This window comes from Echinops telfairi, unplaced genomic scaffold (genome assembly GCF_000313985.2).
Source record: "Echinops telfairi isolate 266 unplaced genomic scaffold, ASM31398v2 ScPeMD7_1;HRSCAF=3_0, whole genome shotgun sequence".
NCBI classification, from domain to species: domain Eukaryota; kingdom Metazoa; phylum Chordata; class Mammalia; order Afrosoricida; family Tenrecidae; genus Echinops; species Echinops telfairi.
In genome coordinates, this window is record NW_022103896.1 from 980,806 (window position 1) to 997,176 (window position 16,371).

At 64.9% G+C, this 16,371-nt stretch overlaps 3 protein-coding genes across 9 annotated transcripts in view; all 3 read left to right on the forward strand.

Annotated features, from left to right (window-relative positions):
• The first annotated feature begins 3,109 nt into the window (after positions 1-3,109).
• EEF1D (eukaryotic translation elongation factor 1 delta) lies at positions 3,110-8,668 on the forward strand. 5 transcript variants are annotated; one of them, XM_045298106.1, is made up of 9 exons: positions 3,115-4,158; positions 5,281-5,404; positions 5,689-5,760; positions 7,309-7,365; positions 7,625-7,718; positions 7,806-7,906; positions 7,997-8,218; positions 8,315-8,509; positions 8,585-8,668. In XM_045298106.1, exons 1-9 carry the CDS (start codon positions 3,164-3,166, stop codon positions 8,621-8,623), a joined length of 1,899 nt encoding a protein of 632 aa, XP_045154041.1. In that variant the 5' UTR covers positions 3,115-3,163; the 3' UTR covers positions 8,624-8,668. The 5 variants fall into 5 exon arrangements, with proteins under 5 accessions (XP_004697427.1, XP_004697428.1, XP_045154041.1 ...); XM_045298144.1 differs by having other exon boundaries at positions 5,284-5,404; XM_004697370.2 differs by lacking the exon at positions 7,309-7,365 and having other exon boundaries at positions 3,110-4,158.
• Positions 8,669-9,564: 896 nt separating this feature from the next.
• NAPRT (nicotinate phosphoribosyltransferase) lies at positions 9,565-12,397 on the forward strand. 3 transcript variants are annotated; one of them, XM_045298448.1, is made up of 11 exons: positions 9,565-9,788; positions 9,865-9,992; positions 10,083-10,165; positions 10,307-10,437; positions 10,537-10,652; positions 10,797-10,993; positions 11,060-11,200; positions 11,316-11,400; positions 11,485-11,570; positions 11,666-11,768; positions 11,841-11,914. In XM_045298448.1, exons 1-10 carry the CDS (start codon positions 9,635-9,637, stop codon positions 11,694-11,696), a joined length of 1,152 nt encoding a protein of 383 aa, XP_045154383.1. In that variant the 5' UTR covers positions 9,565-9,634; the 3' UTR covers positions 11,697-11,768; positions 11,841-11,914. The 3 variants fall into 3 exon arrangements, with proteins under 3 accessions (XP_045154383.1, XP_045154456.1, XP_004697673.3); XM_004697616.4 differs by lacking the exons at positions 9,565-9,788; positions 9,865-9,992; positions 10,083-10,165; positions 10,307-10,437; positions 10,537-10,652 and adding exons at positions 12,087-12,194; positions 12,275-12,397 and having other exon boundaries at positions 10,700-10,993; positions 11,485-11,565; positions 11,841-11,995; XM_045298521.1 differs by lacking the exons at positions 11,316-11,400; positions 11,485-11,570; positions 11,666-11,768; positions 11,841-11,914 and having other exon boundaries at positions 10,797-11,087.
• A 1,345-nt stretch (positions 12,398-13,742) lies between these two features.
• The window catches only part of MROH6 (maestro heat like repeat family member 6), a 4,367-nt gene continuing 1,738 nt past the window's right edge, over positions 13,743-16,371 (forward strand). Inside the window, 9 exon segments of the mRNA XM_004697617.1 lie at positions 13,743-13,952; positions 14,143-14,295; positions 14,473-14,627; positions 15,052-15,169; positions 15,308-15,492; positions 15,566-15,703; positions 15,785-15,899; positions 16,023-16,166; positions 16,245-16,368. Coding sequence (XP_004697674.1) covers positions 13,743-13,952; positions 14,143-14,295; positions 14,473-14,627; positions 15,052-15,169; positions 15,308-15,492; positions 15,566-15,703; positions 15,785-15,899; positions 16,023-16,166; positions 16,245-16,368 — 1,342 coding nt within the window.

The window sequence follows — 16,371 nt, forward strand, 5'->3', positions numbered from 1 at the left end:
GGAGGGAGCCGCGCGTGCCGGGCAGGCCCGAGGGCCGGGCTGGCGGGCGGCCTGGGCTCCGGCGCCGTTAGGAACCGAGCACAAGTGCCGAACGCGTGCCGGCCCAGGGGCCGTGGGCCAAGTGCGGCGCGCGGCGCGGGCGTAGAGGGGCGGAGCCGCCTGCTGCTCACGTGGCGCCGGCTGCTGCGGCGAGCGTGCCCGGGGACGGGAGCCCGTGGTCCTGCACGTGCTCGTGAGGCACCCGAGGCCTGGCGCTCGTGCTGTCAGGAGCACAGACATTGCGCGGGCACTGTCCGAGGGGGAGAGTGTTGGCTTGCACCGGAGCGAAGGAAACTGGACGTCCAGAATAAAGGCGTCTCTGGCCTCTCCCCCCCGCCCCCCAAGCAAGGGGCATTCGTGTGGCAGCTCTGGGCTGCCTTTCCTGGAGGGACAGGCCTGGCAGTGGGAGTTCGTTTGCGTCAGGGGCCCAGGCCTTGTCCCTGTGGGTGCGCGGGTTGCGTGTTTACAGGTCTGCCCCCCTTCTGCGTGAGACCTGGGCTGAAAGTGTCGAGTACACTCATGTAGGGACTTTTGTTGTGTGGGGGTGGTTAAACGTTCCCAGGACCCACCCAGTAAAGGCACAGACAGACACTCTGGAACCCGTCTGCCTCAGACCTCCCTCTGGAGGGGAGACTGGAGCTTGGGTCCCGGCTGCATGCTTGGGGCCTCTGGCCTATGCGTACTGACCGAAGGCTTCTTGAGGGAGGTCACTCTAGGGAAGGACCTGTGGACAGCCTTCCAGTGTGCCATGTGCAGCAGTACCCCAGAAGGTGCTCCCACCTGAGTGTGAAGTCATTTCTGTCAGAAGTGGGTGGTCAGGGGCATGGGCGGTATGATGGCCAACAGCAGGGCTGGTGATGGGATTGGGCAGTGACACTGCCCCCTAGGAGGACAGGAAGGTCACCCTGGGCCACAGTCACTGTGTTTGGAGAAGCCTCGTGTGGCCGATCTAAGTGGCTACAGTTACCAAGCCCCTAGCTCATCCCCTGGCCACACTCCAGGTGCTAGCAGCTGCCTCCCAGTCAGAATCACTGGCCAGCAACCTGAGGATGGGCTGCTGGCCTTGGGGGCAGGGTCACAGGTCATGCCTCTGCGTGGAGGCTTGGCCCCTCAGAGGGAGGGAGCCACAGGCTGGTATGGGCACAGTGTCACAGCAGGAGGCCAGTTTGGACCCAAGGCATGTGCAGGAGAGCATGGGGTGTCTGTACCACCCACTGTGGGTGGGTGTTAAGCTTTGCAAGCATGGTGACTTTCCCTGCCCATCGACCACCCCATGTCTTTGGTGGTTGGTTATCTGCACACCAAGGCTCCTGTGATGTGCCACCTTCCTGCCAGCACCACCCAGCCAGCCAGGAGGGCTGCCCAAGCCCTAGCTCCAGCTGTAAGGGGGACCAGCCCCCAGCCCTACCTTGAGCTCCTAGACTCAGGCCTTTTACTGGGTGGTGGACGTCGGGGCCCTGTCTGCTCTGTGGAGAGCCCCCCCCACACCCGGTGAGGGTACCAGGACCCCTCAGAAGGTGGGTGTGGCCTCCCGGTGTCCCAGGCTGCAGCACCACCATATGGGTAGAGGTGGGGGCAAGGCCTGGGACCTAGCTCCTGCTGGGGACAGCTGTGGGGAGGGAAGGTGTGGCCCTCTGGGGGTCGGAGGCAGGGGCGAGTGGACTCGGGAATGTGGAGAGATGGTTGGTCTGAAGAGACTTGTAGCCCAGCCATACAATGGGCACGGGTGCTGTGGGAAGGGCCAGAGGGTGACTCAATGCCTCCACCGTGACGGGGGTCTGTCTGGTCAGCTACCTCTAACCGTACTCCTTTCCCTCTGTGCTGTCCTAGGAGCTCAGCAAAAGTAAGTACCCTTGCCCCCATGGCCCTCGGGGACCCTGCCCAGACTTCTCTTCCCTCGCAGATGGCACAACCCCAGGGTCTGCCAGCTGCTGGCTGGACTTCGGCCTCCATGTCTTGTGTGCAGCCATGGGGGTAGTGGCCAGGGGCCACAGCCCTCACCAGTGTGTGGGTTCTCTTCTCCCTGGCCAGTTGGGGAGCTGGCGGGCATGCAGACTCCTGGGCACTATCCGCTGCCCCTGAGAACTGCCACCTTTAGGCTCCATATACCTGCCTGCTCAGCCCACCCCCTTGAAACCAGTTGTAGCTGCAGCAGGCTCTCTGGCCCTTGGCCAGTGGTGATGTCACAATGGCCAGCCCCCAGGCTCTAGTCCTGCATCCCCACTGCCTCTGCCCCAGCACCTGGCCTTGGTGAGCAGGGGGCTGCCGCGGGGGCTCCTGGGTCCTCCAGACAGGAGTGGGATGTCAGCACCCCCTAAAACACCCCAGGGGAGCTGGAGCCAGCTTAGGAGGGGTCAGGAGAGGGTCGCCGAGGCCCTCCCTCTAGAGGCCTGGTGCCCTATGCCTGGTTGCCAGGCCTGCATACCCCAGAGAAGGGAGGCGGTGGGCTGGTCTGGCTGCTGTGGCTCCCGCCCTCTCTCAGCCTGCTCCTGGCTGATCTTTGTCTAGAAGCCAAATGTCACTCCTAACTAGGAGCAGGAGTAGGGGCAGGGCCATTTCCTGGGTGGGTGTTGCCCCCAGGGGCCATCTCTCCAGGCAGAGAAAGGCCATTGAGAATCAGGCACCCATCCCCTCTTGCTCCCAGGGGTGGCTGAGGCTCGAGGGCTGGGGGCATGTGCCCATTGCTGACCCCAGGTACCAAAGGGTGGTGCCCCTTGGTCCTTGTGTTTAGATGGACAGGCACGGGCCTAGCAAAGGCAGGGGTAGGCAGGCACTGGGCAGCTCCCTGTGCCAGGAAGCAAGTCCTCTGAACCACGTTTGACTTCCAGAGATGGTGGGCAGTGTGGGTACCAGGGTGTGCCGGGGCCCGCGGGTCTGAAAGCCAGACAGCGAGTGCTGTGCCTTCCCTGCCCTGCCTCCCTGACAGTGGACAGCAGTGCTGGCTGCCAGGCAGGGGCGGGGCTGCCGTGTTGGGCCTCCCCTGGGCTCTGCAGGCTGGCGTTGCGATGCTGGCCAGCTGGGTTGCTGCAGCTGCCTTCTTGTGCTTGCTTTTCACGGCTGCGCCGGGCAGATGAGGAGCAGCCAGCCCTCGTGGGCCCTGGAGACCGTCTGGGAGGACAAGCACATGTATGAGGAGGCCGAGCGGCGCTACTACGAACTCGCGGCCACCCAGGCTGCCGCCGCCGCTGCCCAGGGTGCCCTGAACGGGCCTGGCCAGGAGGAGATCGGGGACAGCAGCAGCAGGGCAGACTCCAGGAAGACCCACTCAGGGCGGAAGCCGCTGCAGAAGAAGAGGAAGCGCTCCCCACGGGCCTGGCTGGGCCAGGCTGACAACCTGGCCCTTGTGGGCCTCTCAGCTGACCACGTGTGGCTGGATAAGCCCCTCTTTGATCAAGCGGAGAGTGTCTACCGCCAGAGGCTGGCTGGGGCGGCCGGCCGGCCTGCCCTGGCCCAGAGAGGCCCCTGCACCCATGGAAGCCAGGTGGCCTGCCACCATGTGACTTGGGGCATCTGGGTGAACAAGTCCTCTTTCGACCAGGCAGAGCGGGCCTTTGTGGAGTGGTCTCAGGCCCTGCTGCTGGTCGAGGAGGGGCGTGGCGGGCAGGATGTCCTGGACACAGGCCAGAGGCCAGCTACCTCCGCTCTGGCCCTGGTCCATCCGTCCAGCCCTCCTGCAAACGGCCAGCCACCCCTGGGCAGCCTGCAGGCACTGGTGCAGGAGGTATGGCTGGAGAAGCCGCGCTATGATGCAGCCGAGCGGGGCTTCTACGAGGCCCAGTTTGACGGCCACCCCCCAGGGAAGGTGCGGCTGCAGGAGCGGGCGGGCCAGAGCGAGGGCTCCCGGCGTGGCCGCAGGGACCGCCGCAGCCGCAACGCTGTGGGGGCCAGGCGGGCAGGGCCACGGCGGGCAGACGGGGAGGCGGCTCCTGCCCTTCCCTACTGGTACTTCCTGCATAAAGACTCAGAGACTCCCTGGCTCAGCAAGCCTGCATACGACAGTGCCGAGTGCCACCACCATGCTGCCCAGGCCCTGCGTATGGCCTGGCGCCTCGAGGCCGCCTCCCTGGCCCTCCGGCCAGCACCCCGCTCCAGCCCTGCCATGTCCAGCCTGAGACCCAAGTAGGAACCGCGCTCTGCTGCCCCTGGGTCCTCTCCCCACCTGCCCTGGGGGCCCTGAGAGCGTTGGTCCAGGAGAGTGGGGCGGGGGTGTGGAGGGAAGGCTTGGGACAGGAGGCCCTGAGCGCAGACCAGAGCAGGGCAAGGTTCACAACTGGCTCCTGACCAGAGCCTCCTGTGAGGTGGGGTGCCAGAGGCCCCCCAGCCCCAGGGCTCTCGTGGTTGATAGCTGTTCTGAGAGTAGGTCGGCACTGGCTGGGTACTGGGTGTCTCTTACTGGAGGCCCTTGCCTGGGGCTGCCTGGCACCCACCATGCCTAGTGGGCCCTCAGCCGGTACAGCAGGACAAGTGGACGCAGATGCTTGGCTGCTGAGGGGAGGCAGTGATCTCCGGTAAACTCTTGGCTTAGGGCTCGGTATGAGGACCCTTGTCAGGCAGCCAAAGCAGCTGCGTGGGTAGAACTGGGTCTTTGGGATCACTGAGGCCCTGTGGAATTGGTGGCACGGGTGTGACCCACACCCACATGGGAAGGGCTGAAGGGCGAGGCCTGTGCGGTGGGGGGCAGCTCTGTGGTGCTTGGGTAAGGTGACCAGATTTTAACATTGGTAAAGTGGGACACCCTGCAAAATAGCCACATGGCAGCCGAAAACCGTATACCCTAGCTTGTCGCGCATTCTTTCAAAAAACCGGGATGTCTGGTCACCTTATGCTTGGGGCCCACCTCTTCTCCAGGAAGCATGGCCACCAGCTCTGGCCTCTGATGGAGACAGTGGTTTCCCTAAGGCCAGTGACTCACTGAGCAGGCCGGGCTGGATGGGAGTGGCTGCTGTGTGGGGCTGATGGCCAGGACAGCAGGCTCTGGTCCTGTAGGGCCACGGGGCAGGGCAGCGACCTTACGCTCCAGGGTTCTTTTCGGAGGGGTGGGCCCCTGAGGCCCACGGGTGATCTCCTGTGTGGTCTCCCAGGAAGTGGCGTTGGAATTGCTGTTCTGTGGCCCATGAGTGGTGGGGCTGCCTGGGTGGGAGCCACTCAGCCCGCCCTGTAGACTGACTGCAGGCAGCCCACCGGGTGGTCGGATGCATGGTTCCCGGGCCTCTGCCAACTGGGCCACTGCCTCCCTCCCAGCAGGAAAATGACCAGCAACTTCTTGGTGCACGAGAAGATCTGGTTCGAGAAGTTCAAGTACGATGACGCAGAGCGCAGATTCTACGAGCAGCCCAGCGGGCCAGAGGCTGGCTGCTCCCGTCAGGTGAGGCCAGGCACCCACAGGGCAGCAGCTTCGCTTGAGGTGTTGGCCTCTGGAAGTCGGCTTGTGTGGGTGCCTGTGGGTGACAGGGAGGTCTCTAGGCATGGGCACGCTGGTGCAGGCCGTGCTGCTCCTGCTGCTGGCTTTTGCCTGCTCCGCACCATCCCTTCCCCCTCTGGCGAACATCTTGGCAGTGATTTCTTCCTTGTTGTCAATGAAAATCTTATTGGGAAAAATTAAAAAAAAAAAAAAAAAGCCAGCCTGGGTTGTGTGTGCACCGCCTGCAGGAGAACGGCGCCAGCGTGATCCTTCGGGACATCGCAAGAGCCCGCGAGAACATCCAGAAATCCCTGGCCGGGGTGAGTACCCCAGGCCGGTGGAGCCGCGTCTGGCCTCCAGGCCGCTGCTGAGGGGCGGGGAGGTGGCCCGGACTGCTCTGCTTGCCTTTCCCTGCTTATCCTGCCTCTCGCCTGCTTCCGGGGCTCACCGCATGCTGGGACAGCAGGCTGCAGACTGCCCCCTTCCTGCCCTGCTCTCAGCTCACCTCCCCCATCCCCCTGGGCTGTGTCAGGGTAAAGGTGTAGAACCCGGCCATCTTCCTGCACTTACAGCCTGGACCGGGAGTGGCAGGTGCTGGGTGGGAGGCAGGTAGGGCCCATAGGAGTTCACTGCCCAGGAGGCTTCCTGGGGATCCATGCTCTTTCTCAGACTTGGGGAGCTCAGGCAGCACCCCTGTCTCTGCTCCCCAGACCCCCTGAGCTTTCTGGCCCCTGTTTTCATAGGGGGAGGGCCACTGTGACTGTGGGTTTGCCTGACACCCCGTGAAGACCTCCCTGTCACAAAGTCCACACTGGGGGGACTAAGCTGTGACATCCTTGGGGGCATTACTCTGTCAACCACAGCCCCTTGGCACCCAGGCAGATGCATTCGGCAATGCCTAAGATCTGTCTGCTGGGGACACTCCCTCTCGGAGGTGGAAAAGTAAGCCGTCTGCTCCCCAAGTACGTTGGGACAGACATAGGGTGACAGTTTAGACACCCCCCCCCCATTCCAAGACGGAGAAAACGACGGGAAGGGGTCACCTGTCCCAGCCAGGCAAACTCTGGCTTCCAGCTGTGGGAGCTCAGGGTCCATCCTGGGGGTGGGGTGGGGGGCGGGGGGTGCAGTTCTCTTCCCTTTGGTTCAAACTGGCAGGGTCTCCCCACCCCCAGCACAGACCCCTGCCTTTCCCCAGGCCACCAGTCTAGCCCCTCGCTCCTGGCTATGGTCCGGGTGGCTTGGTAGGTAGGCCCTGTTCACACTGGCCCTGCTAAGTGCCTGGCTTTGTGAAGGGAAGGCGGGAACACTTGGGGCTTAAAGACCATGAAGCTGCTCGCTGGACCAGGCCAGAGTTCAGCAGACCCCGGGACACTGGGGGGAGGAGGGGGTGAACCTGGACATGACAGCATCTGGGGAGGCAGCGTTTCTTGCTCTTCAGCCAAGCCTGCACTCCTGGCCTCTGTTAGGCCTGGAGCTGAGGAGCCTGGGCAGGCAGTGGGGATAGGTCTCCTGGACCCTGGCTTTGCCTTTGCCTCATGCTGCTCAGGAAGCTCAAAGCCTGGGGTTGGGGACTGGCATGGGGGGAGGGGGGACAGTCCTGTCCTGACTGAGGACAGGACCTTGAGGTAGAGGCACCCTCTGGGGTCCTTGGCTAAGCGGAAAGCCTGTGAGAGCTGAGTCGGATGCAGACAGGAGTGTTCTGCCTGCCTGCCTGCCTGCCAATGTTTGGGGCCCTCATGGAGGCCTGAGCCAGCATGTGAGAGCAGGGCCCATAGGGGCTAAAGGGCGGTGGGCAAGCGTTTGGCTGCCACTTGTGCAAGGGGGAGCAGGAGGCTCCATGCCTACCTCACGGCCCTTCCCATTTCCAGCTGCAGGCCGTGCTGCCCAGCCCCCCTGTGGCCCCCAGCCCAGCTGCCCCAGGGATTGTAAGTCCTCTCCGGTGGGGGGCAGCTTAGAGCTCACACTGCCTCTGCTTGGGTGGCCCTGGGCCCCCTGCCTTCTGTCCCTATGGTCCCCTCAGCAGCCCTCCCTGCTGCCCCCATCCTCAGGGCTTTGCCTGCCATTGGGGAAGGGTGGCCTGCATTGAGAACGTTGACCCCTTGCCCTGGTCCACCACTGTTGGGTGTCCGCGCCAGACTGGCTGTGGGGTTCTTGCATAGACAGTCACGCTGCCCCACCTTACAGAGCTCGGGGGCTGCTAGCGGGCCCGGTGGGGACCACAGTGAGCTGCTCGCACACCTTGCTAGCCTGGAGATGGAGAACCAGAACCTGCGCAGTGGTGAGTGCCCCCCGGTCCTGGTGAGGACAGCTCCCCCTGCCCCTACCTCCTGGGCCTTGCCCCTGATCCTTCCGCCCCACCCCACAGTGGTGCAGGACCTGCAGCGGGCCTTTTCGCAGCTGGAGGCTCGACTGAGCCAGCTGGAGAGGAACTCGCCCGCCCACCGGCCCACGGCCCCACAGACCCAGGTGCGCTCCCTGGGCCCGCTGGGTGGGAGGGGAGGTTGGAGCAGGGCCCGTTGGCTGCCCATGGAGCCTCAGCTTCCTTTCCCCACGCAGCACGTGTCTCCCATGCGTCAAGTGGCCCCCCCAGCTCAAAAGGCAGCCACGCCGGCGGAGGACGACGAGGACAACGACATCGACCTGTTTGGCAGTGACGAGGAGCAGGAGGACAAGGAGGCGGCCCGCCTTCGGGAGGAGCGGTTGCGGCAGTATGCCGAGAAAAAGGCCAAGAAGCCCACGCTGGTGGCGAAGTCCTCCATCCTGCTGGACGTCAAGCCTGTGAGTGGCTAGGAGTCTGCGGGAAGGCCCCTCAGAATGGCCTCACCTGCCGAGTCCTCAGCTGGCTCACGTGCAGTCTTTGGCTCTCGCCCACAGTGGGATGATGAGACAGACATGGGGCAGCTGGAGGCCTGCGTGCGCTCTGTCCAGCTAGACGGGCTGACCTGGGGGGCCTCCAAGCTGGTGCCAGTGGGCTACGGCATCCGCAAGCTGCAGATCCAGTGCGTGGTGGAGGACGACAAGGTGGGCACAGACCTGCTGGAAGAGGAGATCACCAAGTTTGAGGAGCACGTGAGTGACCAGATGGCTGGGGGTGGGGGTGGGGTGGCCTCAGCGTCTCGCCTATTGACCCACCTCCTCCCACAGGTGCAGAGCGTGGACATCGCAGCGTTCAACAAGATCTGAGCCTGGAGTGGTGTGTGTGGTGACCCATTAAAGATTATGTGCACAGCCTGGCTCCTGTCTTGCTAGTGGGAGAGCCCATGGTGGGTGGCGGGGCACAGGTCTAGCATGGCTGCTACCAGAGACCAAGCTCCCTGCTCCCGACCCTGGGGTGACCCTGCCCTGGTACCCTTCATCCACTCTCAGACTGACCTGCCTGAGGCATCAGGGTCAGGTAGTTATGCCTAAAGAAGGTCACTTTGGTCACAAACAGGGCATGCAGCCCACCCCTGCCCATGGCCTTTCCGGTCCCCGCATCTGGTTGTCCTGAGGTCCCACTGGCCCTTGGCTCCTCCCTGGCTGACAGCCACTGGACCCTGCCCTGGTGTTGGGGTGAAAGGGTGGGTCACTTCCTGGGGGCGCTGTGGGGCAACTCCACCCTTTAGGCTTTGTAGCCTTTCCACCTGTCAGCCCCTCGGGGCAAGGCTGGCCGCTTTCCCTGGCACTTTGCCCACTCCAGAGTCACATGGCTATCCTCAAAGCAGAGCCTCCTTGGCTAGGCTGTGGGCCGCATGGAGGCTGACCCCACTGTAGTGCTGCAATTGTCACTTGCACCACTTGGTGTACGACCACGTGGGTTCGGGTTAGAGACTCACCGACGGAGATGGCCATGCTGGTGCAGCCCTGGCTCAGACTAACGCCCTGACCCGGTTCTCATGACCTGCCCCCAGCACCACCAAATGTTGCGTAACCGCCTGCGCCTGGTCGGGGCGGGTCGGCCACTTCCTGGAGTCCGGGAAACTTGAGCAGCCCCAGGGCCCGGCTCCATGTCCGCGGAATTTGGAACTCCGGGGGTGGGGCACCTCGGCCGCGAGCGCAGTCACTGGCTGGGGGTGTCACGTGGGCGGGTGGGCGGTGCCGGCCAGAGTCCAGGGGCCCAGGAATGGGATGGCGGAGGCAGCGCCCGGCTCCGAGCAGGACCCCGAGTGCCGTGCAGCAGCTAGGCCGCTGCTCACTGACCTCTACCAGGCCACCATGGCGCTGGGCTACTGGCGCGCGGGGCGGGCGCGGGAGGTGGCCGAGTTCGAACTCTTCTTTCGCCGCTGCCCGTTCGGCGGCGCCTTCACCCTGGCTGCAGGGCTGCGCGACTGCGTGCGGTTCCTGCGCACTTTCCGCCTGAGGAACGCAGGTAGCCCCCCGCCCGGCCCCCCGGCCCCCACCCTCGCCCGGGCCTGCCCCGCCCACGGGCGTCTCTGTTGCCCCAGATGTTCAGTTTCTGGCCTCAGTGCTGCCTCCGGACACTGAGCCGGCCTTCTTCGAGCACCTGCGGGCCCTGGACTGCTCCGAGGTGACCGTGCGGGCTCTGCCTGAGGGTTCGCTCGCCTTGCCAGGTGTAAGTGCGGGCCAGACAGGGGGCGGGGCGGGGCGGGGCGGAGCAGAATTAACCAGGCCCGGCCCGGCCCCCTCCTCGCCCCCGACGCAGGTGCCGCTGCTGCAGGTGTCCGGGCCTCTCCTAGTGGTGCAGCTACTGGAGACGCCGCTACTCTGCCTGGTCAGCTATGCCAGGTGGGCCCCGAGACGGGAAGCCTCCCCTAGACTAGCCAACTTGGACCCGGCGCTGAAGGGGCGGGCTTGAGGGTATGGTTTGGGGACGGGCCCGTGGGGCAGCTTGGAAGCATCACCCTGACTGTCTCCTTGCGTCCACAGCCTCATTGCCACCAATGCAGCGCGGCTTCGCCTGATCGCAGGGCCGAAGAAACGGCTGCTGGAGATGGGACTGAGGCGCGCCCAAGGTCCGGACGGGGGGCTCACGGCTTCCACCTACAGCTACCTGGGTGGTGAGGACCAGGAGGGAAGGAGGAGGTCTCCCATCTCATTCCCCCTTCCCGTTCTCCCTCCCCCAACCGTTTCCAAACCTGCTTGATACCCCTGCCTAGGCTTCGACGCCACCAGCAATGTGCTGGCCGGCCAGTTGCGGGGCGTGCCAGTGGCCGGAACTCTGGCACACTCCTTCATCACTTCCTTTGTGGGCACTGAGGTGCCACCTGACCCGGTCAGTAACCCCTTCCCTCCCTTGCCTAGAGCCAAAGGGCAGGCTTGAGGTGAGCCTCTGTCCCACAGGGAGGGATGGGCCAGGCCAGCTAAGGCCCTCGGTTCACCCATCCACAACTGCTCCACTCATACCCTTTCTGCACAGATGCTGGCCCCGGCCACTGGTGAGGGCCCGAGGGTAGACCTGACTGTCCAGGTGGAGGTGTGGCTAGAGCGTGTGTGTACCCACCTGGGGCTGGGGGTGCAGGAGCCACACCGGGGGGAGCGGGCAGCCTTTGTGGCCTATGCCTTGGCCTTCCCCCGGGCCTTCCAGGGTCTGCTGGATTCCTACTGTGTGCATAGGTGAGACTGGGGACCTAGGATGGGCACCAGAGCCAGCTCAGCCACTTACCCTAATCCTCTCTGCAGGAGTGGTCTCCCCAACTTCCTGGCCGTGGCCCTGGCCCTGGGGACACTGGGCTACCATGCTGCAGGCGTGCGCCTGGACAGTGGGGATCTGCTTCAGCAGGCCCAGGAGGTTCGAGGAGTCCTGCGGGCCACTGCTGCCCAGTGAGTGCCAGGGAGTGCTCTGCCAATGAAACAACAGGGATTCCTTTCTGGAGGAAGGGGCATGGTGGCTGGCGGGAAGGGGGGCTCCACTGAAGGCTGCCCTCCTGCCTCATAGGTTCCAGGTGCCCTGGCTGGAGTCAGTCCTCATTGCTGTCAGTAACAACATAGAGGAGGAGGAGCTGGCCCGGCTGGCCCAGGAGGTGGAGGGTCGGCCGGAGGGTGGCCGGAAGGGTCCTGGGGCTTCTGCCAATCCCAGCTGAGCTGGCATACACTGTCCCCCTCAGGACAGTGAGGTGGACATCATTGGTATTGGTACCAGCCTGGTCACCTGCCCCCGGCAGCCTTCCCTGGGCTGTGTCTACAAGGTGAGGTGAGGTGGTGTGGGTCTTTGCCCCAGGTAGGGTGGGCCTGGGCAGTTAAGGGGGCACCAAGGGCCCAGCCACTCAGCAACCGGCCTCCTAGCAGCTGGTGGCTGTGGGGGGCCAGCCCCGGATGAAGCTGACCGAGGACACAGAGAAGCTGACCCTTCCTGGAGTTAAGGCCGCCTTCCGTCTCCTGAGTTCAGACGGTGAGACTCCCCCCTGCCTCCCATACCCCCTTGAAGGCCCCAGCCCCACACTTCATTCTCTGTCCCCAACAGGGTGTCTGCTGTTGGACTTGCTGCAGCTGGCCGAAGAGCCACCACCCCAGGCTGGGAGGGAGCTGAAGGTGTGGCCAAAGGGGGCCCAGGAGCTGATGGCTGTGAGGCCCGCTCGGGTGGAGCCACTGCTGCAACTCTGGGTCCAGCAGGGACAGGTAGTCACTTCGCACCCCGTCTATCTACACCCTTAACCCCAGGCCGAGTCCCAAGCCCCACCCCTGAGCCCACTTTCCTCCTCTCCTCTAGCTGTGTGAGCCTCTTCCCTCCCTGGCCGAGTCCAGAACCTTGGCACAGCAATCCCTGAGCTGCCTCAGCCCCGCCCACAGATGGCTGGAGAGCCCCCAGCTGTGCCAGGTGGGTGAAGGGTCTCAGTGGCTGGTGGCCTGACTACCCTCAGCTGTGGCCACTGTGTCAGCCCTCCTCTTCCCCTGCAGGTGGCGCTGTCTGAGCAGCTGCGGGCTCTGGTGGACAGGCTGAAGGCAGAGTGCCCTGCCTGAGAGTCCCCTGGGGGGCTGGTGGATTCAGAGCACAACATGAGTCAATCATTGCCCTGCAAACGTGTCTGAGTGGTTTGTCCGACCTCCTGGGCCCCCTCTGCTGCCAGTCGGAGAGCTGGTGGCTCTTTGCTGAAAGCTGTCCTTGAAGGGCTAGGTTCTCAGTGAGGTCATGTGGGCTCTGGCCCTGGCTTGGGGGCAGTGGGAGCATGCCAGGCTTCGGAAGCTGAGGAGAAGTCTGGATGTGTCTGCTCCTGCCACTGGGAGCCAAAGCTCCTCCCGTTGCCTCCCACCTCTCCCAGCACGCCCGGGGAATTCCTGCCCCTCCAGCCCAGGCATGCCCTGGATGCTCAGACCCAATGCCTAACCCAGCAGCTCATGGGCTGCCCCGATGGTGTGGGCAAGGTGATCATCCAGCCTCTGCGCGCTCAGGCAACCTGCACTCCAAAGGATTCAGGGTTGGGGTGGAGAACCTTGGTGGAAGTTGCGGGCAGGAGGGTGGCCATCAGGGCTAGGTCGGCATGGTATAATGGGGGTGGTGGCTCTTTGGGGGAGCTTCCAGGAGCACTTCTGCCTGCCAGGTATTCTGCCTAACTGGCTCATCCGGCTCCCCTGGGGCTCTGAGCTGGGCAGTACCTGCTGTGGTGGTGGGTGGGGTGGGCCAAAGGATCCGGGGCAGACTCCTCATTTGGCCACCAGGGACACAGACACTGAAACTGGGCAGAACATACATGCCCACCCCTCACCCCACCCACGCCCAGATCACTAAGTCCTGCCCACCTTCTTCGGTGCCAGGCCCCTGGGACTCTGGCCCAGCCAGGACGGAGAGTGCCCCCACAGTCCAGGCCCCCAGAAGTGCAGTGGGTGTGTGTGTGTGTGCTGGTGTTGCAGTACCAGTACTGTTCTGCCTCTCTTGCCCCACCCCAAGGCTACTCCAGGGAGCAGAGATGGTGACAACTCCCCCAAACATTCCTGAGATGCACCAGGGAGACAAGGAATGTGGGCTGTGGCAGCCCTGTTCCCCAGGCCTGGCTTAGCCCAATCTCTGCTTAGGCCTGAGTCAGGCAAACCTGGCATAGCCTGTTGGGGCCTCCTGCTGCTATCCACACCTGCCAGGGCCCAGAGCTCGGCCTCCCTTAAAGAGCCCTCCCCCAGGCCCCTGAGCTTGTCCTCATCAGCCTGGGCAAGAGGGCCATGGAGAGACACTCCAGAGCAGGCTCCCTGCCAGAGGCCCCTCTGCGTGGCACTCCAGCCCCCTACGCTGGTGCACACGCACACACAGCCACACCCCACCTGTTCTTCGGACCCGCCCCCAGTCTGCTTCTAGGTCAGGCCTGAACACTTCCCAGAGGACAGTGACAGGTGCTGCCAGCCGGGCCCTGCTGAACAAGCTCTTCGAGAGGCAGCCATGGCTGGGGGGTTGTGGGGCCGGAGCCGGGGTGCCCCGGTAGGGGCACTGACGCTGACAGCTCTGGCGGAGGGCATCCGGGCCACTCAGGGGAAGCCCCTAGCTGCTGTGCCCCAGGAACCTGACCCTCAGGCCCAGGTCTGTGTCCCTGAGGCTGTGCCCTGTTCCCCACCCAGCAACCAGGAGCCTCGCCCTGAGGGAGCTCACCAGGTGAGGAGGGAGAGGCTGGGGGCCCTGGAGGGTGCTAGAGAGAAAGGTAAGGGTAACCTGAGCTGGTGGGGGCAGCAGAAGGGCTGCGGCCCTGTAGCAAGGGCAGGAGGGCCGAGGGCTGGGGAGGGTAGGATGCCAAGGGAAGGAGAAGGGGTTTGGGATTTCATATGCTCCTCCCACCCCGTCCTAGGTCCCACATTGTTCCGGGGAAGAGGGGGCCCTGGCCGACTTGGCATTGTACACAGCTGCCTGTCTGGAAGAGTCTGGCTTTGCGGGGACCCAGGCGACAGCACTCACGCTGTCCTCTGCCCTGGAGGCCAGAGGAGAAAGGCTAGAGGACCAGGTCAGCCCCTGCTTCCCACGCTGACCTCCCCTTTCCACAGGGTCCCTTCCTCCCCCTCCACTCCTGCCTTTCCCTCTGAGGATGGAGGTGGGAGCTACCTCTGGCTCACAGGCTGCCTGCCGGTGGGTGCTGGGGTCAAGGCAGGCTGCCGCTCTGACTGGCGCCCCTCTGCCCCAGGTGCACGCTCTGGTACGCGGGCTGCTAGTGCAGGTGCCCAGCCTGGCCGAGGGGCGGCCCCGGCGGGCGGCCCTGCGGGTGCTGAGCGCACTGGCCCTAGAGCACGCGCGGGACGTCGTGGGAGCGCTGCTGCCCCGCTCGCTGCCTCCGGACCGGTAACCACCGCCGCGGTCACCGCAGGGCTTCCTTCCGGCTTCCAGCGTGGCTTCCCCGGGCGGTCTGGTCCCTGGGGCGGGAGCATCAGTCCTGCCTGCTCTGCAGCCTGGGTACCTGGGCTAGGCACCCGTGGGCGCTCGCCCCAGGCCGGGTGGGCCCGCGGGACTTCTGTGCCCGCCCTTCTCCTCCTCTCCACGGAGATAATTAGGCTGGCCTGCCTCCTAAATCTCCGGCTGTGTTTGGTAAACCCAGGTTTGGTGGGCGGGCTTGGTGTGATGGGCAAAGATGCCACTTTGTTTCTCTGGGATTGTGGAGAGGGGGCGTGGTTTACCTGTGCCCCTGCTGCTGAAGTCCTGGGGGCTGCTGCCACTCTAGCCCGCTCCCTGTCCGGACCCTGGTCTCACCGCCGCCCCCGCCCCTTAGGGCGGCGGCTGAGCTGTGGCGCAGCCTGAGTCGGAACCAGCGTGTGAACGGACAGGTCCTGGTACAACTGTTGTGGGCGCTGAAGGGCGCGGCCGGGCCTGAGCAGGAGGCGCTGGCGGTAGGTGGCGGCGTGTCGTGAGGGGGAGTAGTCTCGGGAACAGCCCGCGCGTGGGTGAGACTTTGTCCCATCCAGTGTAGTGTGCGCCCACCCCTCAGATGTGCCCCGTGGGGCTTAAGCAAGTGGCTTGCTCCGCAGGCCACACGAGCCCTCGGGGAAATGCTGACCGTGTCGGGCTGTGTGGGCGCCACTCGGGGCTTCTACCCGCACCTACTGCTCGCGCTGGTCACGCAGCTCCATGAGCTGGCCCGTGGCGCGCGCTCCCCTGACACCCCCAAGACATGGACCCCGACCCACCCAGGACCACCGCCCAGTCACACCAGGTGAGCGCGTCACCTGAGAGGGCGTGACGGGCAACCAGGCCTTCCAGCTTCACTGTCCACTGCCCTCCTTCAGCTGCGCGGTGGAGGCCTTGAAGGCCCTGCTCACGGGGGATGGCAGCCGCATGGTGGTCACTTGCATGGAGCAAGCAGGAGGCTGGCGGAGCCTGGCGGGAGCGCACACACACCTGGAAGGCGTCCTGCTGCTGGCCAGGTGTGGAGGGGCTGGCCAGCGCTCCGGGAAATGGGCCTGAGGATGGCCCAGAGGGCTAACTCCCCTTCCTCTCCTCCCCAGCGCCATCGTGGCACATGCCGACCACCACCTGCGAGGCCTCTTCGCAGACTTACTGCCCCGCCTTCGCAGTGCCGATGACACGCAGCGCCTCACGGCTATGGCCTTCTTCACCGGGGTGCGTCCCCACCCTAATCTGGTCCAGGGACCGGGATGCGTGGATAGGGAGGGCGGATGGTCGCTGAGCGGAGCACCCCTCTCCCCGCCAGCCTGAGTGTGTGGACTCGTTCTACCCACCCAGCTGCTGCAGAGCCAGCCCACGACGCGGCTCCTGCACGAGGAAGCCATCCTGGAGCGGCTCCGCGCCTGGCAGGGCGACCCCGAGCCCACTGTTCGCTGGCTGGGCTTGCTGGGCCTGGGTCACCTAGCGCTCAACCGCCGGCAGGTGAGCGGCGCGGGCGGGGCCGGGCCGGGGTGTGGTCCCAAGGGCCCACCCCGAACTATGACCGCCACTGTCCCGCAGGTGCGACACGAGACCACGCTGCTGCCGGCGCTCCTGGGTGCCCTGGGCGAGGGCGACGCGCGGCTGGTGGGCGCGGCGCTGGGTGCGCTGCGAAGGCTCTTGCTGCGGCCGCGGGCGCCTGTCCGGC

Coding starts and splice junctions, on each gene's coding strand:
- NAPRT (XM_045298448.1), top strand. CDS start 9,635: ATGGCGCTGGGCTACTGGCGCGCGGGGCGGGCGCGGGAGGTGGCCGAG. Junction 10,994..11,059: donor GATTCCTACTGTGTGCATAG/GTGAGACTGGGG, acceptor TCCTCTCTGCAG/GAGTGGTCTCCCCAACTTCC. Junction 11,401..11,484: donor TGGCCCGGCTGGCCCAGGAG/GTGGAGGGTCGG, acceptor TGTCCCCCTCAG/GACAGTGAGGTGGACATCAT.
- EEF1D (XM_045298106.1), top strand. CDS start 3,164: ATGTATGAGGAGGCCGAGCGGCGCTACTACGAACTCGCGGCCACCCAG. Junction 7,719..7,805: donor GAACCAGAACCTGCGCAGTG/GTGAGTGCCCCC, acceptor CCCACCCCACAG/TGGTGCAGGACCTGCAGCGG. Junction 8,510..8,584: donor TCACCAAGTTTGAGGAGCAC/GTGAGTGACCAG, acceptor CTCCTCCCACAG/GTGCAGAGCGTGGACATCGC.